Source organism: Coffea eugenioides, chromosome 3 (genome assembly GCF_003713205.1).
Source record: "Coffea eugenioides isolate CCC68of chromosome 3, Ceug_1.0, whole genome shotgun sequence".
NCBI classification, from domain to species: Eukaryota; Viridiplantae; Streptophyta; class Magnoliopsida; order Gentianales; family Rubiaceae; genus Coffea; species Coffea eugenioides.
The window spans coordinates 12762373-12787637 of NC_040037.1; the positions used below are offsets into that span (position 1 = coordinate 12762373).

At 37.0% G+C, this 25265-nt stretch overlaps 3 protein-coding genes and 1 non-coding gene across 4 annotated transcripts; 3 read left to right on the plus strand and 1 right to left on the minus strand.

Moving 5' to 3' along the window:
- The first annotated feature begins 7092 nt into the window (after positions 1 to 7092).
- On the plus strand, positions 7093 to 7911 carry LOC113764684 (glycine-rich protein DC7.1-like). Its single transcript, XM_027308651.1, has 2 exons — positions 7093 to 7259; positions 7472 to 7911. The coding sequence occupies exons 1-2, from the start codon at positions 7169 to 7171 to the stop codon at positions 7711 to 7713; spliced, it is 333 nt and encodes a 110-aa protein (XP_027164452.1). The 5' UTR covers positions 7093 to 7168; the 3' UTR covers positions 7714 to 7911.
- Positions 7912 to 12635: 4724 nt separating this feature from the next.
- On the plus strand, positions 12636 to 14450 carry LOC113766061. The gene has a single exon (XM_027310286.1). The coding sequence runs from the start codon at positions 12636 to 12638 to the stop codon at positions 14448 to 14450; it is 1815 nt and encodes a 604-aa protein (XP_027166087.1).
- Positions 14451 to 23216: 8766 nt separating this feature from the next.
- LOC113767163 lies at positions 23217 to 23323 on the minus strand. The gene has a single exon (XR_003467885.1). It is a non-coding gene; the product is annotated as a small nucleolar RNA R71 (small nucleolar RNA).
- Positions 23324 to 23453: 130 nt separating this feature from the next.
- LOC113766062 lies at positions 23454 to 24971 on the plus strand. The gene has a single exon (XM_027310287.1). It carries the CDS (start codon positions 23454 to 23456, stop codon positions 24969 to 24971), a length of 1518 nt encoding a protein of 505 aa, XP_027166088.1.
- The last annotated feature ends 294 nt before the right edge of the window (positions 24972 to 25265 follow it).

Genomic DNA, 25265 nt, shown 5'->3' on the forward strand with positions numbered 1-25265 from the left:
AAATCAATATGGCAAGTTGGACACTTCCACTTTTCTTCTCCTCCTCGATCAATCCCATACCCAATCAAGGCATGTAGTACTTGCAATATATGCCCGTGTACATGAGCCATGTCTTATCCGCATGGCTGACTGTTTACCCTCGGTTAGAAAGACTATATAAGGCTCAAAATGTGTTGGGATGATGATTTTTAACCAAGATATAGAGTAAAAATGAAATTTGGTGAATTGTGTGTGAAGAGTAAGAGAAAACGCGGCTGGAAGAAGGAGATGAAGAAGAAAACTGAGAAGGGAATTCGTGTTTTAAAGCTTTGTACAAGTGACACAATACGCGACTTAGCAAGTTGCGTTTTGCTAAGTTACATTTTCTTCAAGTTTCTTGTAGAAATGAAAATGTGACTTAACAAAACGCCACTAGAAGTCGTGTTTCTCTAAGTTGCATTTTCTTTAGGTTCCTTACAGAATTGAAAACGCAAATTGAAAATGCGACTTCAGAAAACACAACTTGAAGTCGCGTTTTCTCCACCACCGAGGTCAATGTGAGGTCAGCGACCTCGCATTTCCCATATGCGAGGTCATGTATAACTTTTTTTTTATGGCTTTCTGGGTGTAAAAATGCGGAGTGACTTTGCATTCAGCAAATGTGAGCTCCATTTGCTGAATGCGAAGACCCCCTAGACGGAATTGCATTCTCAAACTGTCCTCTTTGCAGAAATTTTTTGAAATTCATCATAAATTTGGAATTTTCTCTTTGAATAATGCCACAGGAAATCCAAGCTGTGATAAGTTCGATATTGCAATCATAATTATCTTCAACTGCCAACTCAATCATGGGGTCGACAAATTTCCATGCATACTTTGTCTCTCCCGGAAGAGGGGCAGGAACGATTGCAGGAAGCACCCGTTCCTGACAATTCATGGTCAAGATTTGGCTAAAAAAAATTGTAAGGTTTAGATTTCATCTTGTGCCTCGTTTTTAACAATATGTGTGGGATCCATAAAATTTTGTTCTAGAGTTAAACATTATTGAAAGTAAGTTACATCGTATACAAACAGAGTTACGCATGTGCGGAATACGCATAACCTTTAGGAACGATTGCTTCTGCAACCATTCCTGCCCCGGGTCCTATCTCTCCCTCTTCGAGAACCATGTCCCATAAATTTTCCTATAAATAGAGAAGAGAATGCTCCAGCTTCGTCACCCTTCTCATTGTTCTCAAACCAAATCTTGAGTTCATAAACCAAGTTGTGTGAGGAAAACAAAAATGGGATCCAAGGCAATTATCTTCCTATGCCTTTTGGCTGTAGTTCTGATGATTACTTCAGAGGTGACAGCTAGGGATTTGGCCGAAAATAGTAAGCTATCTGTTAGGTTTTATGGATGAACTTTTATGGAATAATAGATCATAATATATGTATCAATGTATTAACTGTATAATATTTAAGTAGTTTAGTTTCTTTATATAGTTAATCGAATAAAGAGTTTGGATTGAATGAACCTAAATGATGGAGGTAAACTAAATGAACCTAAATTGAATCAAATATCTAGTAAGCTTTCTTTTTTTTCTTAAAGTGGCCGAAAATAGTTAGCTATCCATTGAAGAACTTACTCTTAGCTTTATCAGCAATTTTATACCTGCAAAACATAGACGTTTTTGCACAACATGAATTCCTCAAGACAATATTTGTATATTTTAGAAATCAATTTGGTAAAAATTCAAGATAGGACAATAGAAAAGGATAAAGTTGGGACAATATAATCTCTCTCTTTAAATGATTATTTTAAGTATTTTTGTTATGTAAGAATGGGTTTGTTACAAAAGATATGATTTTGATGGAGGCTAGTAATATTTTTAAAACTTCAAAAAGAGTAATTGATATTAGGCAAAATATCAAGAGAGGCTTCCAAATTATTCCTATTTATTCCACAAAAATTTGTATATCTAACGATGTCGGCAGTGGTATAAAGTTGTCCCACCCCTAAAACTATTTGTGGATTTCGTTCACTTGTTCTTCAATGGGTATAATTAGCAACATAAAAAATAAAAATGGATGTCTTCTTTAACTTGCAAGAGATTAAATGGAGGAATAATTTCGAAAACCTTCCTTAAAGTGTTTTGACAATTTTGAGAGACTCCCTTCTAATTTTTAATACGATACATACCTCCCTTGAATGTGCAAAAGTACTCCTTTGGCCCCATTATATTTACACACATATTTCCCACAAAAGTAAATGAACATCATCAATTTTATGCCACTTTTTCCTTAAATCTCACGACCAAATTGTCAAAAACTTTTCCTATTTCTCTTTCCTATTTTCCCTTACCCAACACCCTCCTTGACCATATTGTCAGTATTTGCTATCTTTCCTACTCCCTTCCCACTCCTTGTGGCCCTCCACCTTCATCCCTTCCCTCCATCTTCGTTAATATACTCAAATAATTTAGTTTTTCTTTTCCTTTGGCCTGACATAATAGAATGTTTTTGGGTTTTTGGAGAATGCTATTGTAAACAACAAAAATAAAAAATTATTTTTAAAATACACAAAAATCCAAATAGAGCTTTAAATTTTTTTCACAACAAACTAGGGGCATAGATTTTATCAGTAAGTTTTATAAGATATAAGAAGTGTAGAAAATGTAAGATAATAAGGAATAAAACCACTTTCTTGTCTTATCAATATACAATTTAGTGTTTCTATTGACGAGCGCGAGGTATACATATACAATTAGTTCATCCACATCAATTTTTACATTTATAAAATCCAAAATACCCCAACACGCGATTTTCCTGCAAGTATACAGATCGTTTATTGAGCATAGGAGTATTAGGTATCAATCCCACAGGGAAGATTTCAATTATCGGTGATTTTCGAACTCTTTTATTATCTAGACTACCATATACATAAAAGTAACAAAAATGATACTAGAAAGCTCCTAGAGGTATGGAATTATTTACTACTCTTTCAAATGAGATTACCGGTTATGTAAATACTATTATCTTGGCTAGTTATGGCGTAATTTCCTTATTTATATAAAACTTACTCTCGTAGTGAATCAACTATACTTGTAATTAAGCCATACCTACTCTCGTGGTTATGAATTAACTACAAGTTCATTTGTTCTATAAAATTACATGAAACAAGTCACTAAAGCCACATAGGTGCTCCTCTACTCTCGTGAGTCAACTCTCTAGGTTTATCACTCCCTTGAACTAGTGTTAAATTTCAATTCTCATTGCGAATTTAACACCTTTAGATGATCACAACTAATGGCCGGTTAATCATGATTAGATAAGCAAAAGTGATAAATAACTTGATAAAATTAACATCATCAAATAACCAACTAAACATCACTAACAAGAGATAGCAAGTTCATCCATACTCTACGCATAAATTTTAACTAAACATGAAGAAAAATAAATCCAAACTTGTATTATAGATAAACATGAACTCAAATACAAAAGAGAAAGGGATAGGAGAGAAGTCACCCTTGTCACATGAGCTCCAACTCTCCATCTTTGCTCCTCCAATCTTTATTCGAATCTAACTACAAATACAAGAAGGATAAACTATACTAACTACTCTATACTATCCTAACTAATGAACTAAGGAAATTCTAGTGAAAACTACATTTTTGGTAAATTTCTCTAACCTTCCAAAGTTGTGAAAATGGTCTTCAAAGGCTGCTATTTATAGAGAATTCATGAGCCAAATGAGTTGTTTTTAGTTATAATTTTTGACTCTTGAAACTTCTGAGTTGTTTTTCCAACTTTCTAATCTTTTCTTGATCAGATACAACCGAGATTGATAGCTGGAATTGAGTTGAAAAAGTTGTGTGAAAGCAGGGCAAGTTGATGAGCAAGTTGCAGCAATCAGGTGAGAATATGCCACTTCAAGCCATGTATTCGTGAAGTCGCGTTTTCACTTCTGTGCATTTGGCACTGATTCATCTACTACTTTCTCGATGATGGAGGCCGAATTAGGTCTTGTGCAAAACATGAAAGTTGTAGCCCTTTGAGTTAGCTTTCCAATGCCTAAGATCATCCCATTTGGAGCTCTGTGGACCGAGATATGATCAAAATACCATTACCTGGTCAGAGCTTTGTTTCACCTTTCGACAACAGAGTTTCACTTCTGTATTCCAACTTTTTGACAAGGAAAACAACCGAACTGGACTTTGATGTCTTTATACCAAATGTAGATCTATCTCTTAGTTTCAAAAATCACCTCAATTCGATCATTGTAACTCAAGATATAGCCAAAATACCACAAGGCGTCGAAGCTATGAAAACTTACTTCTTTTTGGTCTTGATCGCATTTCCTCTTTTACACTTTATATCTTATTTAAACCACTTCAAACCATCATCAATCATCCAAATATACCATTTGATGATTGAATCATTAAACCTACAAAACATGACGTTTTCACCATAAAAATCCATAGAAACATAATTTTTACACTTTAACCATAAAATGCATATTTTTACTAGATTCCTAGTTAATTAGCTATAAAACTACTTAAAACACACCAAAACTAACTAATAAAGCATCTATGTTGATCACTTTTTTTTTGTGAAATTGGCTATATCATTGTTAGGTTCATGAATATGAACTATGTCCCATATTATGACAGATATTAAAAAAAAAAAGAGTACCTAATATATAGTAAGGGTCTAGGATCTACCACCTTAAAATTTGGGATCAAAATTGGGCTCTTGGTTTATATAATTGGTTTCTTTGATGGGCTCTCGTGAGTGTTTCTTCCCAATAAGTGATATCAGGGTTTCTAGTTATGAGCATTGGCTACTCACTCACAAATGGTTTCTTCTCAAAGTTTGATCGGTAAATTGTTCCCTTCTAGGTAATGAACCAAAGTATCAAGGAATTTGGCAAGCATAGGACCAATGTGCTAGGAGCTTTATAGGAGATCCGATTAGTGTTAGTCCAAGAAGCCAAGGTTTGATATATGGGATGGGCTAAATCGATACTGCTATAACCTAAATCCACGCTTCTAATGCATTAATAACTTGCATGATGAGTATTGATAATTTGTACTAGTAGCATTCAAAGTTATACCAGATGTGAATTTAGACCTCACGGGTGATCGAACATAAAAATACCCAAAAGACCTTCGTGTTTAGATAGGAAATTATTTGAAATAATTATTATAACACTTTTTGTGATGTGATATATATGAGATAAAATGGTGATTAAGAAGATAAAATGATATATTGAAAAATTTATTTGTGATGCAAGTACATAGTTTTTGTCCAATAATAGCTATCCAAATAGACTTGATTCTACTAAATTTTAACCCATGCACATCACCGGGGAGTACAGTCAGTACATTTCATTTAAGGATAGAAAATGTGATTAGTACAGTTAATTTTTTTATGCGCTCTGAGGTGATTGGTACATTAGTATCCTTGATTGCGTAAAAGATATCCCGCTTTTATTTTAATACAGCTTTAGTGGTGGTCACATTTTCTTATCTTTGTGTCAGTGTGCCAAATTGGTAGTGCAAGGGAGAAACCGAATGCAATAAACTCCACATTCCTTAATATCAGCAAGCATAACAGGAATTGCAACATGACAAAAAAGTCTGCAGAGAATTCCAATAATAACCAGTAGCTCTTACTTCTTCAATTGATTTACTGATTATAAGTGATAGAGTGTGATCACAGACCCTAATTCAGGGAAGCAAAAATGTTATTAACTCTTATTAAAACTAGTAATAAAAGATCACAAATTCAAGACCAAGCAAGTTGAAATTTCTAAATTCTTCAATGACTTCTTTTACACAAGCACGTGCGGACACACACACATGTATATGAATTCGCCACTTTTGTGTGAAATTTGATTGCAATTTGTGGTCACGCAAGTGCCAAAATATTTTTGACGTCTGTCCACATATTTCTGGCGTTTACTATAAAAGTCACAGCCAAGTTTGAACTTCCAAGTTGTGATAATGTCATTAGTTGGAATGTCTAATATAAATCCTGGACAGGAAATCTAAGTTGTGATAAGTTGGACATGAAGGATGGAGACATGGGGCCGGGGACGCATCCCAGAACTTTTGAAAACCTATTTTTTATACTTCTTTATTTATAAAATTAATAAAATTTTCCTATTTCCAACCCCCCTCCTCAAATGTAATTAATAGTAATCTTTTATGTCCCGTCTTTACTTAACTTTCACATAACATACAAACCTCTAATATACTAAATACGGTAGTATATCAATTAAACCTCTAATCTCCAGCTAAATTATATTATGATATCACTTAAAATAGATATAATATATAAAAAATGAAAATACAACCAAAATTAAAAATTAAAATGTCATTGATAGTCATTGTAACAGACACAACTGACAAAATGTCATTGTGACAAACACAAAAGGTTAGACCGTCTTGTTTTCAACTCTATCTATCAATCACCAAATTCCAACTTTAAGTACACTAAGGCAAGTCTTATCTTTAAGGTTTTTTTTCTTTAAAAATTCTTCTATTATTCTTTTCAATCGTCAGTAATTCTCTACTTAAACAATTATTCTTAGCCATTTAGTATCATTCTTCCTAACAACAAACTTCAATGCAATATGGTGTAAGTGATTTTTTTATGTTATTTACTTTAATATCAAATCAAATTTAATATTCTTGAATTCTAAGATAATTTTTGTAAAAAGTAAATTCAATAATAAGTTTCTATACAGTGAATGATAACAAAGTAATATTTTTAATTCTATAACACTCTCATTAATAAAGAGCAGAATCGTATTGAATTTTATTTTAATTATTTTGCTTCAGACCTATCCTTTCACTAAAATGCTAGTTATGCTATTTCGAATTCAGAATTACAATTTGTGATACTTTCGTTGTTACATTCTTTTGTATCTAAGCTCTCTATTATTTACCCCCCGAAGCAAAATTTTTGGCTCAGTCTTTGTCGGATATTCTATCACATATGGCATCATAATTATCTTCAACTACCGTCTCAATCGTGCGGTCGAAACATTTCCATGCATATTTTTATCTCTCCATCTTCGTGAAACATGTCACGTAAATTTCCCTATAAATAGAGAAGAGAATGCTCCAGCTTCCTCATCCTTCTCATTGTTCTCAACCCCAATTCTTGAGTTCATAAACCAATTTGTGTGAGGAAAACAAAAATGGGTTCCAAGGCAATTCTCCTCCTATGCCTTTTAGCAGCAGTTCTGATGATTGCCTCAGAGGTGACAGCCAGGGATTTGGCCGAAAATAGTAAGCTTTCTTTTTTTCTTAAAGTGACTGAAAATAGTTAGCTATCCATTCAAGAACTTACTCTTTCCTTTATCAACAATTTTATACCTGCAAAACATAGACGTTTTTGCACAACATGAATTCCTCGAGACGGTTTTTTTCCTATAAAAAAAATTTTTCTAGGACGCATGTACTAACTAAATACTTCTGCATGATCCCGTGACTATTTGCAGCCAATGCAGCAGAGAAGAGCACTGAAGGCCTGGAAGAATCCAAGTACTATGGTGGCGGCGGCCGTTATGGTGGTGGAGGGGGCCATTATGGTGGTGGGGGCGGCCATTATGGTGGCGGTGGCGGCCATTGTTACCATGGTTGCTGTGGCCAAGGCTATGGAGGCTGCAGATGCTGCACATATGCTGGTGAGCCAAAGGACGCTGGTTACACTGAGCCAGAAACCAAACCGCAAAACAAATAGCCAGGACATATGGATCATGGCGCTTAAATGCCTTTGGTCCAAATTAAGAGGCTAAAAGTAATAAAATTATGTATTGTGTGATAAAAATAAGAGCTTTATCAGTGGTATCGAATTCACCATCAGGTGAATCACTGCAAATGATGATGTACTTTTCTCAACTTCAATGACGTGTAAATGAAATCTTATGCGTGTTTCAAATTTCAACAGCCATTACTTCTGCTTGGATTCACAAATATACTCACATGCTTCGTTGTCTAAATCTAAATTATACCCAAATAATTCAAGAATATTTGCTGAGAAATTTTTTAACACTTCGAGGTTTCATCAATTGATTCCCAAAAGCTACAGTACTATCTTAAGCCTTGACTCCTTTCAGACAAAAAAAAAATGGCTTTTCCTGTCTCAAAAATGGCTTTATAGCTAATTAACTAAGATTCTAGTGAAAATATGCATTTTGTGGTTTAAATGGTAAAAATTGCATTTCTATGGATTTTTATAATGAAAACTTCATGTTTTTATAGGTTTAATGATTCAATCATCAAATGGCATAAATTCAGAAGAGAATTGGATGATTGATGATGGTTTGAAGTGATAAAAAGAGAATATGAAGTGCAAGAGATGAAATGCAATCAAGTTCTAAAGAAAAGGAGTTTCATAGCTTTGACACCTTGTGATATTTCGGCTATATCTTGAGTTACAGTGATCGGATTGAGGTGATTCTTATACCATTTTGAAGCCAAGAGATAGATCTACATTTGGTATGCAGACATTAAAGTCCATTTCAGCCGTTTTCATAGTCAAAAAGTCGAAATACTGAAGTGCAATTTCATGGTCGAAAGCTGAAACAAGGTTCTGACCAGTCAAGGGTATTTTGGTTATTTCTTGGTCCACAGAGCTCCAAATTAGATGATTCTTGATGTATCGGAACGCTAACTCAAAGGGCTATAACTTTCATGTTTTACACAAAAGCTAGTTCAGCCTCTAACATCCAGAAAATATCAGTTGAAATTGGACCAAAAACAGAGCAATCCGAGCCCTGATTCATTTTGATCCGAGCCCTCGTCTGATCTTCTGAAGAAGTGGATCCGAGACCAGAGGATCCGAGCTCGGATCCACTGTAGCAGGCTTCGGATCCTAATGAACAATGAAGGTAAAAAATGGAGAAAAATGCAATCCGAGAGCCATTTTGAGCAATCCGACCTCGGATCACTACTTTCGGCTTACCAACTTTTGTTCTGTTCACACAAGCTTTTTGACCCATCTTTCCTGCAAGAATATCAATGGAAACAGCCCAAGACAGCTGCAAAAGAAGCTTTGCAACTCATTTTTAGCTTGTTTATGGGCTCAAGACATGATTTAACACTTGTCTATTACAAGAAATTCCTCTATAAAAAGAAGCCTTGAAGAACATTTTCATAACTTTGGGAGGCTAGAGAAACTCCACAAAAATGTAGTTCTCACTAGTTTTTTTTAGTTCAATTAGTTTAGTAGTTGAGTATAGAGTAGTCTAGTTCCTCCTACTTGTTTATTAGCTAGGCAAAGATGAAGATGGAGATGAAGAAGGCAAGGAAGAGCTCATGTGACAAGGGTTACTTTTCCTTTCCAACTCTTTATCTTTTGTACTTGATTCCAAGTTTAGTTAATATACAAGTTTTAGATTTTATGTTTATTATGTGTCTTTAAAGTTTATGCCTTGGGTTTGGTTGAACTTCCTATGATTGTTAGTGTTTATTATTTGGCTATTTGATTGCTATTATTTGAGAAAGTTATTTAGCACTTTAACTCTTTAAATCATGATTAATCTGGTACCATTAGTTGTGATTATCTAAGGTGTTATTTCTGCAATGAAAATTGAGATTTAACACTGGTTCAATAAGTGTTAAACATAGGGAGTACACTCACAAAAGTAGAGGTGCACCTATGTGGTTTTAGTGATTCATTTCATGTAATTTCATTAAAGAAATGAACTTGTAGCTAATTTCATAACCATGAGAATATGTATGGATTAGTTATGAGTATAATTGATTCACTACGAAAGTAGGATTCATATGCATAAGGAAATTACACCATAACTAGCCTAGATAGTTGTACTCAATGATCCAAATATAGCATTTGCATGAGTAGTTAGGAATACCATAACCTAAGGAGATTTCATTTGTTATTATCTTGCATAAGTTTAGCACAGTTTTATCTCTTTTAATTCATTGATAGTCTAAATAATAGAGAAGGTTTAGTAGTGCCGGTAATTGTTCAATCTTCCTCATGGGATCGACTCAATATATACCATAAACTACTAGTTGACCTGTATACATGTAGTGAAACGAGTGTATTTCGAATTTTTAACTTGTACGTATAATAAAAACCCGTCAACAAACTTCAAGCAAAGAACAAAGTCATGTCCTTTGAATTTATTTAGTGTATTGTGCTGTTAAAGCTTATGAAATTAAATAGTCATGTTCGTGACATTGGAAAACGACATGCTACAATTAATTACAGGACCCCTTCCTTTGAACTGATCATGCACAAGTGTTTTACGTCCTCGAGTCTCAAATTCAGTGTACTCGAGGACGTTAACAAAGTGTTGTAGTCAGCTAGTCAATTACACTTTTAACTTTCTCGTGAAATTAAATATTTTGATATGATTTTTGGTATGGCTAGATTAAATATTTGGTTTTATCATTTCTTTTCAGCTCGCATATTATATTTGACAGATAGGGGAGATAAGGTTTTTTTAATCTATTTTTAATTAAACACGTAACAAAACTGGATAGAGAGTGAGTTTGTAAAATCTATTATGACAAATATTGGGTTTAGATTAGTTAATTATGTATACTCAAAGTTGCCAAAAATAAAATATAAAAGCCAGTTTTATGATGGTTAACTGATTTATAGATGAACCAACGTACCAAATTTAGCCTTGAAATTGTTGTATATTTGAACTACTAAAATTACGAATTTTTTGGTGCAAAGCCACTAAAATGACTTCATGTGGCATGAGATTGTTTTGCCATGATACAAAAGTGCTCATAAAAGAGACACATATTTTTTTAATTTTTTAATTTTTTTTATAAGTGAAAGGTCTTAAGAACAGTATCTTTTATTTATAATTCTTTCCATCATACCATTCAATTCAACATTCCCTGTCATAATGTCGAACTATACTCATTCACATGATTGAAATATCGAACTAGCAAATACATACAGTGAATATTACATCACTCCTCAAGCACTTATTTGTATTCGTTCTGAGGCTCAGCCTCAGGCTGACCGGGACATGGGCAGCACCTGCAACCCCTACCATAACATCTTCAGCTGCACCTGCAACAACAAAAGCGGCAATATCCACCCCCACCCATAACCTTGTCTCGTTCTCTTGGATAGCCCCACATATCGAACACCGGGTCCTCCGATGTACGCTCCATAGCCACATCCAGGGTACTTGGCTTCTTCTACGCCATTCGTCTCAAACTCTCTTGTCTACATTGAAGATAATAAAGCGTGTATTGGTGTAATCTAGGAATGATTTCTAATTTCGAACTTTGGTCCAATTGTGCGTGCTTTTAGTTTAACGAATACCAAAATCTATAATGTTTTTATACTCAATCGAGGGTTCTCTTTCAAACTATCTATAATGTTTTTATACTCAATCGAGGGTTCACTTTCAAACTATGTGCCATGCAAATTTAGTATCTTTAAAAATATCAATAAAATGGTTAAACACTACGAACTAATAGGTAGTTTTGTCATAGCCAACCATAGATGACTGATCACTATACTCCAAGTCCCAAAGTCAGAAAGGCTTCTATACTTAAATGTACAGTAGTTTTAAATTAAGGTGTATTTAAATTGTAAAGTATTTTTTTTAAAAGCATTTAAACTGTAAAGCACAAATGTTTGGGGACATTTCAAAATATAAAATATGACACTTTAAATTGGACGAATGGAGTACTAATTTCAGTTGTACATTTAAAGCATTAGTTTTGTTCAATTTAAAATATCATGTTTTCTATTTTGGGATGTCTCCAAACTTTGTCATCTTATCAAAATCAAAATTAACATTATTCCAACCTTTACCTATGCTTCATCCTAGATTCACTTTTGAATTTCAAATTTTGGCCGAAAAAATTGGAAACGAAAACACTAATATCACAATTTAGACACTATTCTTAACAAGTTGAAATTCTGAAATGTGACAAACACTTTGGGACAAAGGGAGTACATGATTTAAAAGGTGAAATTTGTGGTCCTAAAATAAAAGGACGAAATTATACTGGACAACAAATGTCTTGCTACTGTCAACTGTCATGGAGGACTCAGCCAATTCCCTAGCAATTAACCACCTCTGAGGTAATCAGTAACACGGTAGCTAGCCATGGAAATGCAATAGAAAAGAAGTGTCTTCGAACCCTTTTAATTTGCTCAACGAAACTGATTTTGTGAAGGATGAGAAAGCTGGAGGAGATTGATCTCTACTTATAGGTAATTGTTATGGCCCGTATCAGTTCAAGCTTCATGCACAAGCTACCAAGATGAGTCAGCAAAGGAATGAGCAGAGGAAATGTGATCACAAGGGCAGGATCACGTGGCTGAGCATTATTACGACAGAATTAGGAAGTTAGTTATTTGGCGGGAAAGTTAGTTAGTCAATTGCAGATTGTTTTCTTGAGCTGAAGGCTCTAATCTGTATAAATAATGCGTCTGTCTACTAGGGAGCTTAGCTTGATTGTAATCCAGATTTTCCCTCTCAATAAGATCTCAATCTTTCTCCTTCTCTGCCGTTTCTTCTCTTCCCCCATTTTTCCTTTCTGTTCACTTCTCTTTTCTCCTTCTATCTCTTATCCCTAATTCAACTCTGTCTGATCCATTACAGTGGTATCAGAGCTTGCGATCCTTGGATTGTAAGCTTCAAACCGCTGAAAATCATGGCGGAAGGAACTAGAATGAAGAGTTTTGAAGAGCAGCTCAGGAAACAAGAGGCTAGGATCCAAGCAGTCATTGATTCCTTGGCTGCGGATAAGCAGGCTATGGACGAACGGTTGGAAGGTAATCAAAGGGAGATGCGAGCTCTAATGGAAACCAATAACTCAGAGCTGAAAAGCTTCATGAGTACTCAAATCAGTTCCATTTTGAGGAGTTTGCAAGGTGACAGGGGCATTTTGGGAAATCCTACGGGCTCAGCAGAGAGGACTCCTAATCATCGCAGTACTGGAGCTCAAGGTGTTCGACAAGGTGAATTTGGCAATTCAACCAGAGGAGATGGCCAGCATTGGCCTGTGGGGGTCCCCAGGCTAGATTTTCCCAGGTTTGAAGGCCATAGTCCCAAGGAGTGGATCAGGAAGTGTGAGAAGTTCTTCCAACTGTTTCACACTCCTGAAGATCAGCAGATGGACTTGGTGGAATTGCATCTAGAAGGCAAGGCAGATCTCTGGTATCAAAATTTCAAAAAAGACAGAGGGGTGGTTCAATGGAAGGATTTTGGTTTGGAGGTGTGTAGAAGATTCAGCAATGTAGGGGAAGCAGATGCTGTAGAGGAGTTCAGCAAGCTTAGTCAATCCTCCACCGTTCTGGCTTACCAGGAAAAGTTTGAAGAGTTGAGGTCAATTGTAATGCTCCAGGTGCCTGAATTGATCGAATCTTACTACATAGCTAGTTTTCTAAGTGGATTGAAGGGTGAAATCAAATCGGCTGTAAAGATGCATAGGCCACTTAGTCTACAAGCTGCATTTGAAATGGCCAGATGGCAAGAACACCACTTAGAGCTTCTCCACAAGTCCAATAGAACTTCACTCAAAAGTGGCCCACAATCAACTCCCTATGGTTCTACCAAGGGAGTGCAGGATCCAGGAGTAAGGCAGACGTGTACTTTGTCACCAGATTACAGCAGGAAATCCAATCCACAGCAGGTTTTCAAGAAGATCTCCCCTACTGAGTTTCAATACAGGAAGGACCATAATCTGTGTTTTAGGTGTGGAGAAAAATTCAGTCCAGGGCATAATTGCAAAAGCAGGGGAATCCACATGATGTTAGTAGATGATGGGGACAAATGTGATACAGATCAGACAGTAGAACAGACAGCAGAGGAAGAGGAAGTTATTGAGTACGTGGGGAACCAGCAGGAGCATGATGTGATGCTAACCTTGCATGCAATGTCAGGAGAATTATCATCTAACATCATCAAAATGCAGGGGCGGTATAAGGGTTATCATCTGACAATCCTTCTAGATGGAGGAAGTACTAACTGCTTTATCAAGAGATCTGTGGCTCAGATGTACCCAGAAATGGTGCAGAGGCATAGGCCTTTTAAGGTCAAGATAGCTGATGGCAAGGAGTTGCAATGTGACCGCTGGATTCCTAGGATGCAATGGGACATGCAGGACCACAAATTTACACATGATGTGTTTGTCCTGGATCTGGAACCTGATGATTTGATATTGGGGGTGGACTGGATGAAATCCTACAGTCCTATCACTTTTGACTTCAAGGAATTGCATCTGTCTTTTGAAAAGGAAGGGGAGCAGGTGGTGCTAAGGGGAGATTCCAACACTGCCAACGTTAGGATGCAGCAAGGCTTATCAGCTCACAAGTATGTCAGGCATAAGATCAGGAAGGCTCTACAGCAGTCTTGCATGGTGCAGGTTCACAATTCACAGGTAATGTCTGTACCAGATTCTCTCACTAAATTGTTGGCCAAATATGATGATGTCTTTGCAGAACCTAAATCTCTCCCTCCCTCCTAACAGATGCCATGACCACCAAATTCCCCTTAAATCAGATGCCAAACCTTTCAAAATTCCTCCAAACAGGTACCCCCATTTTCAAAAACATGAAATTGACAGGCAAGTAAAAGACATGTTAGCCTCTGGCCTTATACAGATCAGCCACAGCCCCTTTGCATCTCCTGCTCTATTAGTCAAAAAAAAAGATGGGAGTTGGAGACTCTGTATTGATTATAGACAGTTAAACAACCTTACCATAAAAGATAAGTTTCCAATTCCCATTATAGATGACCTGTTAGATGAGTTACATGGAGCCAGGGTCTTTTCTAAAATTGACCTTAGATCAGGCTACCACCAAATCAGAATGAACTCTGATGACATCTCCAAAACTGCTTTCAGGACTCACTCTGGACTATATGAGTTCCTTGTAATGCCATTTGGACTCACCAATGCACCCGCCACCTTTCAGGCACTAATGAACTCAGTTTTTGAGCCTTACATCAGAAAATTTGTCCTTGTGTTCTTTGATGACATTCTGATCTATAGTCCAGACCACAAAACTCACTTACACCACTTATCCCTAGTACTAGAGACCTTGAAAAGACACTTCCTATATGCAAAGATGTCAAAATGTTCATTTGGTCAGAATCAAATGGAGTATCTGGGACATATAATTACTAGTGAAGGGGTGAAAACTGATCCATCCAAGGTAGAAGCTATGCTGTCCTGGCCAACTCCTACCTGCTTGAAGGCCCTCAGAGGATTCTTGGGCTTAACAGGTTACTACATGAGGTTTGTTAAGGGGTACGGAGAGATGGCCAAACCTCTCACTGAGTTGCTGAAGAAGGATCAGTTTGCATGGGGTACTACTGCAGAATCTGCATTCCAGCAGTTGAAAATGGCCATGAGCAGGACACCAGTGTTAGCTTTACCTGATTTTTCAAAGCCATTTCTGTTGGAAACTGATGCTAGTCAGTTAGCCATTGGGGCAGTTCTGATGCAACAGGGGAGACCTATAGCCTACTACAGTCAAGTGTTGGGACAGAAAAATCAGACCAGATCCACTTATGAGAAGAAGCTGCTATCACTCATCACTGCAGTTCAAAAATGGAAACATTACTTGATGGGAAACCATTTCATTATAAAGACTGATCATGAGAGCCTCAAATACTTGCTGGACCAGAAAATAAACACTTCCCTTCAGCAGAAATGGTTGATTAAACTGATGGGAATGGATTATGAGATTCAGTACAAAAGGGGTAAAGACAACGTGGTTGCAGATGCATTGTCAAGGAGAGGTGAGCAGGGAGATCCAGCAGAAGCATTTGTGCATTCTCTTACTACCATTAAACCTCAATGGTTGACAATGGTGGCTGAGAGCTACATTGGGGATGAAATAGCTAAAGAAGCACTGATGAAGTTGGCTATGGGAGCTGATGCACTGCCTGACCACTCTTATCACCAGGGGATTTTGAGGTTTAAGGGTAGGATATGGATAGGTGCAGGCTCCGGGTTAAGACAAAAATTGATCTCCTGCTTCCATGATTCTTGCCTTGGGGGGCACTCTGGAAATCATGGTACTTATCAGAGGATCAAGAGCTATGTGTATTGGCCCGGAATGAAGAGGGAAGTGGAACAATATGTACAGGGGTGTGATATTTGTAAGAGGAGTAAGAGTGAAAATTGCTCTTATCCAGGACTGCTGCAACCATTAGCTATACCTGAGCAAGCTTGGCAACAAATTTCTATGGACTTCATAGAGGGGCTACCCAAGTCTTTTGGCTGCAATGTCATCTATGTAGTGGTGGATAGGTTTACTAAATATGCTCACTTCATTCCTATGACCTCTCATTACACTGCTAAAAGTGTAGCAGAGGCCTTCTTTGATCAAATTTTCAGGTTGCATGGCTTACCAACCCACATTGTCTCTGACAGGGACAGGGCTTTTACTAGCCTATTCTGGCAGGAACTTTTTAAAATGCTGGGCACAGAGCTCAACTTTTCTTCTGCTTACCACCCTCAATCTGATGGACAGACTGAGAGGGTTAACAGATGTGTGGAGAGCTATTTGAGAAGCGTGTGCATGGATCAACCAGGGAAATGGAGGAAATGGCTTCCTGCAGCTGAATGGTGGTACAACACCAACTATCATAGTAGTCTGCAAATGCCACCCTTTCAGGCCTTGTATGGTTACAAACCTATCCAGCTGAATCTGAGGCCTGATACCACGTTAGTGGCTGCAGTGGAAGATTGGGCACAGGAGAGATTGGGGTGGAATTCCTTGCTCAGGGAGAACCTGCTAAAGGCTCAGAATAGAATGAAACAGTTGGCTGATAAAGGGAGGAGTGACAGGGAATTTGAAGTGGGAGAGTGGGCTTATCTGAAGCTCCAACCTTACAAACAAACTTTTGTAGCCGTGAGAAGGAATTTAAAACTAACTGCCAAGTACTACGGACCCTACCAGGTGGAACAGAAGGTAGGTACTGTAGCCTATAAGTTGCAGCTACCTGCAGGGTCTAACATCCATCCTGTCTTTCATGTCTCACTGCTCAAGAAGTCACCTAAGGAGGCTCCAGTCAGTACTACATTGCCTACCTTGAATGCAGATAGTGAGTTCGAGGTAGTGCCCTTAGCAGTATTGGACAGGAGAACAATTTATAGGAAGGGTCAGGGAATAGATCAGGTGTTGGTGCAATGGGAAAACATGGAACCTGAGGAAGCCACTTGGGAAGACCTGTCGTTCATTCATGCCCAATTCCCTGCTTTCACAATCAATCAATCCTAGAGACTAGGATTATTTTTAGGGGGAGGTATTGTTATGGCCCGTATCAGTTCAAGCTTCATGCACAAGCTACCAAGATGAGTCAGCAAAGGAATGAGCAGAGGAAATGTGATCACAAGGGCAGGATCACGTGGCTGAGCATTATTACAACAGAATTAGGAAGTTAGTTATTTGGCGGGAAAGTTAGTTAGTCAATTGCAGATTGTTTTCTTGAGCTGAAGGCTCTAATCTGTATAAATAATGCTTCTGTCTACTAGGGAGCTTAGCTTGATTGTAATCCAGATTTTCCCTCTCAATAAGATCTCAGTCTTTCTCCTTCTTTGCCCTTTCTTCTCTTCCCCCATTTTTCCTTTCTGTTCACTTCTCTTTTCTCCTTCTATCTCTTATCCCTAATTCAACTCTGTCTGATCCATTACAGTAATTCTTTGCAAAATTGCCGTCAAAGGGGTCGTGGCCTCGGCCAACGATATAGTTAGACTTTAAAGTTTAAACAGATGATTGATTGCTGTATTTGGTACGATGTCATGTCAAGAAAATTAGTGATATACCAAATGCACTTAGTCTATTCACCCTTTCACAGTAATCATACAAGTGATTAAAACATCAAAAAGAATTTAGGCAGTCCATCAAATGTATGCGAAGTCCATATTGCTAAGTTGGTTTTTCTTCCGGGACACGATTGCAGAATCAGTTGGTGCAGTAAAAGTTGAATTCCCATATGCCGACCGGTACTTGTTTTTACTCTTTAAAGCGTCCATATAATTTTTCCGACAAATGAGAATGAATTATGTCTTTTCTTAGTCAAAGATTGGATTCATTTTAAAAGGGTAAAAAGAGTGATATGGCAATTTTAAATATTAATATTAATACGCATTTACAATTTGACACAAGAAATTTATATCTTTTTTTTTGTTGCTTTATGCTTCTTTCGTCACCAAAACATGCACGTTTGGCACTAGACAATAATTTTCATCAAAGAATTATTATGCTCACAACCACTAATGAAAAGAAAAAAATAAATAAATAAGGACACCATCAAAGGTTTTTGGGTTAAATTGTCAGGAATATCTAGTATATCATCAATGGCGTCTCCAAGTCTATTGCTAGCCGATTCTTGATTGTATTTGAACTCAAGACAGCCTTTTGTCACACCCCTCCTATTTATGTTTAATAGGAAATCCGGCCGATTTTTCCTGCAAGTTAAAACTTAGGATAAGTATCAACATTCAACCGAACTAATTTGAAATTACTTTTGAGTGCCTAGTCTTTGTCTATCCTTTACATTTTTTTTTCTGGTTGTTGTTATTTCTTTGAAAAGTAAACGAAGAATTTGTTTGCACACTCTCAGAAAACAAAAGAAAAAGATTTTGCTTACAAACTTTCGAATGCCCTTTCTTTGTCTATCCTTTTCATTTTTCGATTTTACACTTGAAGCATTTTAGTTATTTTATCTTCTTATGCCAACTGGTTATTAAATTATCCTTGACAGTATAATAATCATTTAGGCAAATAATATATATAACCAAAAAAATCTAAGTCTATAATGACAATAACTTAACACATATATTTGAATTTAGTCACCCTTATCCTTTCAAACTTCTAAGCCCTTCTATACGAACTTTATACTAAATAAGCCTTACTAGAGCTAAAATTTACGTAGGCCAAACAAAAAGTTGGAAGAGAAAATGTTTAATATCACTAGTCCCCTAGTTTTGTCTTTCTATACCAACTAGTTTTGTACCCATTCGTTGAATGGGAATTGTTTAAAAATAACAAATTATTTAGTGTAGTTCATAAAAATATTTGCATAAGATACAAACTTATTGTATAATCTTTTATAACCTTTCTTAAATACATTACTATGTGCACATTGTTATTCAAAAATAGTCTTATAATGTAAATTTAAACATCTATTTCAGTGATTAATAATTAAAAAAAAATATTTGACGATATGATAACATTCAAAAACTTGAAAATAGGCAAGATCAAATCTTGGCTGATCTTCTGTAAACAAAAGAATGGCCAACCCATTACCAAAACATCAATTTTGGTACTTAATATAAATGGCTTAAAGGTTAATGTGAAAAGAAAAGAAACTGAATGAAGTATTAATAAAAGATCAGAATTCGGAATCAATCAAGTCATAAGAACACAGCAACCTTCTAAATCTGTTCACGGCTCATAGAAACAAAACAAAAACATAAGATGTATTTTGCTCTTAAATCAAAAACATAAAAAATTTAAATAGTCTGATGTATATTGCATGACGTGAAGTGCTATATGACAATGAACTTGATGCCTTGCCATTTATGTAATTAGTGACACCTTCTTGTTCTTTAGAAGCTTTTTACCAAAGTCTAAAAAAAAACATTGAAAACTACACAAAATTTTTTTAAGTCCAGAAACCTAGAAAAAAAATTAGTGCATTGTTGAAGACAATTAATAAATTGTCAAAGGCAATTAAAAAATCGTGTAAAAACACATATTTTAAAATGCCACTTTTAAATCACTAACCAAAAAGCAATATGTGTTCTACTTGAATTGAAGAGTGAATCCATAAATTGAAATAACAAATTAATTACAAAAACCTTGCCAAAAATAAAAACGAAACTGTAACTTTTGAAGACTTACTTAGAAAATTCAAATTCAATGACCTAGCTATGAAGAAGGTATGGAAAATTACAGACCACATACAACGAGTATAAACAAAGTCCAAATGCGGTCCTTGCATTGAAGGGAATAAAAACGAAGTTCCAAATCCAGTCCTTGCATTGAAGTAAAAAAAAAAAAAAAAAACTTTCCAAAAAAATTGGTGAAAAAGTGTAACATTTTCACTACTTGATAAAGTGATGAATAATAGATTGAGAATCATATATATGAGCAAAAATATAGAGTATCTGCGATAGCAATAATCTGATAAAGATAATCTAATATTTAAATTGATATTTTAAACTTTTGACTTGAAAATGAGAGAGAGTTAAAAACATAATTCAAAATTATTTATACTAATCCCCAGGAAATTTAGGCTTGATGATTAGGGTTAAGGCAAAAAAAAGGTGAAAGAATGGAAGAGATAATTATGGAAGGATTATCTAGAATTGTAAAGGCAAGAGAAAAAAGAGGGATAGAATAGCGTAGGTTATTAGGGGGTTAACTCATAAAGCGCATTGCACCTACTTGCCCTGCCGTTAAGCCACGTAGGAAAGAGACAAAAATAAAAGGATAATGATATAGCAATTATTTTGCACACTTTACACAATTATTTTGTCATAATTATGGCTAATCATAGTGCTAAGAATTGGGATTCTGCTCATATTTGGTGTTTGTGTAAAGTGTAGGTGGTTGGAGTAAAAAGTAATCTCGCAGGGCAAATTTCCAGAAGACTTTTTGTCTCAGGACGTGCCCACGCCATAGACCGAAAGAGGTATATCAAAAGGACGGACACGTGGGATTGGTAAAAGAAGTGAAACATTAGGAAACCAAATAGGGTCCACGTGGACCAGATGCAGGGGATCAGACCCCTTAGACAAAGCTTTGCTCCAGACGTTTCTTTTACTCTCTTTTGGGCGGCGGCAACAAAGAATTAAAAAAGGCCAGATTCATGTCTGATGTAGGAGATTAGCTTTTGGTTTTTGGGGTGTCAGACGTGAGCTTTTGGGGCAGCAATTACATTAGGAATTAGATAGCTTTAGTTTTTTTTTTTCCCAATCAGTCAGACACAAAAGACTTTTCTTTCCCTTGCTTTTGGCTTTTACGTTTGACTCTTTCACTTTTGCTTTCGGATCTGTACAATTTTCATTGGCTTTGGCATTGAACTTCGGGATTCAATACGGACTCCAACGCAGAGAGAAGCGAGACTTTTCACTTTTCTTTCTTCGCTACTTCACCGTTCCAGATTCTTTGATGTTTGCGTGGATGAAATTAATTAAATCGCGCAAGATTGATATGATGAGGAGGGGCTAAATCCCCCCTTCTACCCAAGGGTTAACGCGAAGGCGCAGTCCATAACATCTGTGAGATCTAATCAAATTTTTATTATTTCTTCCAATTTATTGCTATTCGTGTGTTTCCTGAATTAATTGTTCATGGGTATTTTATTAATTGAATATCAACGGCCGGGTATTTAATTTAATTTAATAGCCTACAATCACGTTAATTAAATTGAATCCGTAATTGTTCGTTTAGTTGACAACTAGTGACAGCCACCATAATTGGCTTTATGTTGGGGAAACGCAAGATCTAATTTAAATAAACTCTCTTAGCGTGTGTATTGGTTAGAGTTGGGTTCTTCTAACTTTAATGCAACTGGATAATTAAATTCCTACGGTCGTACCTAAGGTTGTTTTCTGGTTAGAGAAGCAGGCAACGGTCGTACCTTGACTGTCGAAAAAGTAAGGAAGAACTGGTTGTCAGAGTTTGTTGATAACTATAACCAACCTAGTGACGAATGGATGAAATATCTGTGCATCGATGATCATTTAATTGGACCGTGCCTGAGCAGTTAATCCTTTGGGTAGAATCTTATTAATTGCTATTTTTACTAAATTGAACTTGCTGAGTTAGCTCTTGAATTTTATTTATTTTATTTTTACTTTCATCCCATTAATTATCCCTCTCTTTTATTCCATTAACTTGGAAAGAAACAACTTCCTACCCGTTCCCTATGGAATTGATCCTACTTGCCATTGTATGCAAACTTAGTATTTTTATAGACAATTCTGGTATATCGGATTAAGCAAACTCTTCGAGAATAGGGTGAATCAAGTAACCCATTGCACACTTAGGGTCCCTGCTCCAATACTTGAATTTGTTCTATAATTAATTGTGGTGGTAATTAGGACTTTTAATAATTATTATTGCACAGGTTCGGCACCTGTCAATTTTTGGCGCCGCTGCCGGGAAGCGGCATTTTGGTTAATTTTGTTTCTTTTTAAGTTGTTCTCTTTGAATTTGTCTGGCATTTTTCTGGTTTATGCCTCGTTCTTCTCGTACAGGTGAATTGATTTTTGATCTAGAAGTAGAGAAGATTGCGCGCCAAACTAGGAAAGAGACCAGACAGCTCAGGGAGGAGCAATCTAGCATTGCATCTCAGTAGGGCTGCAAACGAGCCGAGCCGAGTCGAGCTTTGAGCTAATCGAGCCGAGCCTCGACTAAATTTTACCAAGCTCGAGCTCGAGCTCGAGCTCGACGAGCCGGCAAATTTCGAGCTCGGGCTCGACTCGAATCAAGTCGAGCCGAGCTCGAGCTCGAGCTCGAGTTCGAAAAAAAATAAAAAATAATTATTTTATTTTTAAAAAAATAAATAAAATAATATTTTTTTCTTAATAAATAATAAAATATTAAGCATATATACGTAATTTTACTATGAAAATAAAAAATTAAAAAATATATATATAATATACGTAATTTTATTATTAAATAAAAATAAAAATAAAAAATATATATATATACCCAAGCTCGCGAGCCGGCTCGCGAGCTAACGAGCTTAATATTTTGAGCTCGAGCTCGACTCGAGCTTGACTCGAGCGGCTCGATTCGTTTGCAGCCCTACATCTCAGGGACTGGATCCTGAGGTTGAATCAACGGACTCAAGTGGTGAAAATTTAAGTGACCCAGGATAAGAGGGCATCCCTATGGCGAATGCAAGAACACTAAGGGAGTTGGCTGCTCCGGAATTGCCCCAACAGCCTTTGTGTATCACATTCCCAACGTTGGCTGAAAATACCTCATTTGAATTGAAGTCAGGATTAATTCACCTCCTACCTACGTTCCATGGCCTCTCAGGTGAGGAACCCCACAAACACATCCAGGAGTTTGATGTGGTATGCTCCAGTATGAAGCCTCCAGGAATTACTGAGGAGCAGATTAAATTCAGAGCCTTTCCCTTCTCCCTTAAGGATGCAGCGAAGGATTGGTTGTACTACCTACCTGCCGGTAGTATCACCACATGGGCCCAACTTAAGAAGAAATTTTTGAAAAAATTCTTCCCTGCGTCCCGGGCTGCAAGTCTGAGAAAAGAGATATCCAGCATTAAGCAATATCCTGGAGAATCCTTATACGACTATTGGGAGAGATTCAATAAGTTGTGCACTAGATGCCCACAACATCAAATTAGTGAACAACTGTTAATTCAATATTTTTATGAGGGACTCTAGTCGTCTGATAGAAGCATCATCGATGCTGCGAGTGGGGGAGGCCTGACGAACAAGACACCACGAGAAGCATGGATACTCATTGAATCAATGGCGAAAAATTCTCAACAGTTTGGTTTCCGCGAGATTAACCCTACCCGGAAGGTTAACGAGGTAGAGACGTCATCCATTGAGCAGCAGATATCAGAGCTAACATCTTTTGTTCGACAATTAGCTGTGGGGAACGTGCACCAAGCTAAAGTCTGTGGAATCTGCACAAATATGGGCCACCCCACTGACTCATGCCTTATGTTGCAAGAGAATGGAGCTGAACAAGTGAACATGGCTGGAGGCGCGCCCGTGCCTCGTAGACAGTACGATCCATACTCCAACACATACAATCCGGGCTGGCGAAAACACCCCAATTTCAGTTATGGTAATAAACCACAGAATTCATTTTTCAATCGTCCACCAGGATTCCAGCAACCGTGGCAACAAAAGTCTCAACCCTCGTCCTCCAACTCAGGAAGTTCTTTGGAGGAAATTGTCAAGAGTTTGGCCACGACTACCACTCAACTCCAGCAGGAGACTAGAACCTTAGTCACGACCACTGCTCAGCTCCAGCAAGAGACTAGGTCCTTGGTCGCAAGCACTACTCAGTTCCAACAGGACACCAAAGCAGGCATGAAAGACATGGAGATTCGAATGAGTCAAATGGCAACTGCCATTAATCGCCTGGAGTCCCACGTTTATGAAAGATTGTCATCGCAACGTGAGACAAACCCCAGGAATGTAAGTGCCATGATATTAAGGAGTGGCAAAGAGGTGGAGGGGCCTAAAGCCACGAACCTGAAAAGTAAGAGTGAAGATGAAATCGAGAAGGAGATTGAAGAAGAAGGACGCATCCGTAGCAACCCTGAGGTAACTCTTACTCCATCTGTACCCATTAAATCTAATTTACCTCCATTTCCATGCAGGTTGGAGAAGACGAAGAAGGCGGAGAAGGAGAAAGAGATCCTGGACGTATTCAGAAAGGTGGAGATCAACATCCCTCTGTTGGAATCCATCAAGCAAGTACCGAAATACGTGAAATTTCTCAAGGACCGGTGCACCCATAAGAGGAAGTTGAGAGGGGATGAAAGAGTAGCAGTGGGGGAAAACGTATCAGCCATACTCCAAAGGAAGTTCCTACCCAAATGTGGGGATCCAGATATGTTCACGATCCCTTGTAAGATTGGAAATACGTCGATTAGGAAGGCCATGTTGGATTTAGGGGCGTCAATCAATGTGATGCCAAAAATCATTTATACGTCTCTAAATCTAGGGTCACTAAAAGAAACAGCCATCATAATCCAACTAGCCGATCGCACTAATGCATACCCAGAAGGGTTAGTTGAGAATGTCTTGGTTCAGGTAAATGAATTAGTCTTTCCTGCAGATTTTTATATCCTGGATATGGGAGATGAGAAATCATTAAACCCGTCACCTATTTTGTTGGGTAGACCGTTTCTTAGCACTGCTAGGACTAAAATAGATGTGAATGAAGGTACTTTATCGATGAAATTTGATGACGAAACTGTAAACTTTAATATTTTTGAGGCGATGAAGTACCCGGAGGAGTCTAATTGATAGGTCATAATTTGTCGCTAAATTTATAATTATTCTCCCCTTGATTTTAGCCAAATATTATTTTAATTGTCGAATTCTACTTATATTTGGTAATTTGTGCTTATTTCAGGAGCGGGAATGAAAAGTGTTTAAATGAAGATTTTCTAGTGAAAAACATTTGATGGTTGCATGGGGACACGCCTAAGTTCACTGCTCAAAACCAAAAAGCTGGGATTGATATTGGGTAATTTTCAAATCTGAATCAATTTCCTAATTTGATAGCTATTAGGACCTTCCTGATTTCACAGGATCATC

Bases quoted from the DNA above. Each gene is read 5' to 3' on its own strand.
- LOC113764684 (XM_027308651.1), top strand. From the start codon at position 7,169: ATGGGTTCCAAGGCAATTCTCCTCCTATGCCTTTTAGCAGCAGTTCTG. The intron at 7,260-7,471 runs GTAAGCTTTCTT...GACTATTTGCAG, and splicing joins CAGGGATTTGGCCGAAAATA to CCAATGCAGCAGAGAAGAGC.
- LOC113766061 (XM_027310286.1), top strand. From the start codon at position 12,636: ATGGCGGAAGGAACTAGAATGAAGAGTTTTGAAGAGCAGCTCAGGAAA.
- LOC113766062 (XM_027310287.1), top strand. From the start codon at position 23,454: ATGGCGAAAAATTCTCAACAGTTTGGTTTCCGCGAGATTAACCCTACC.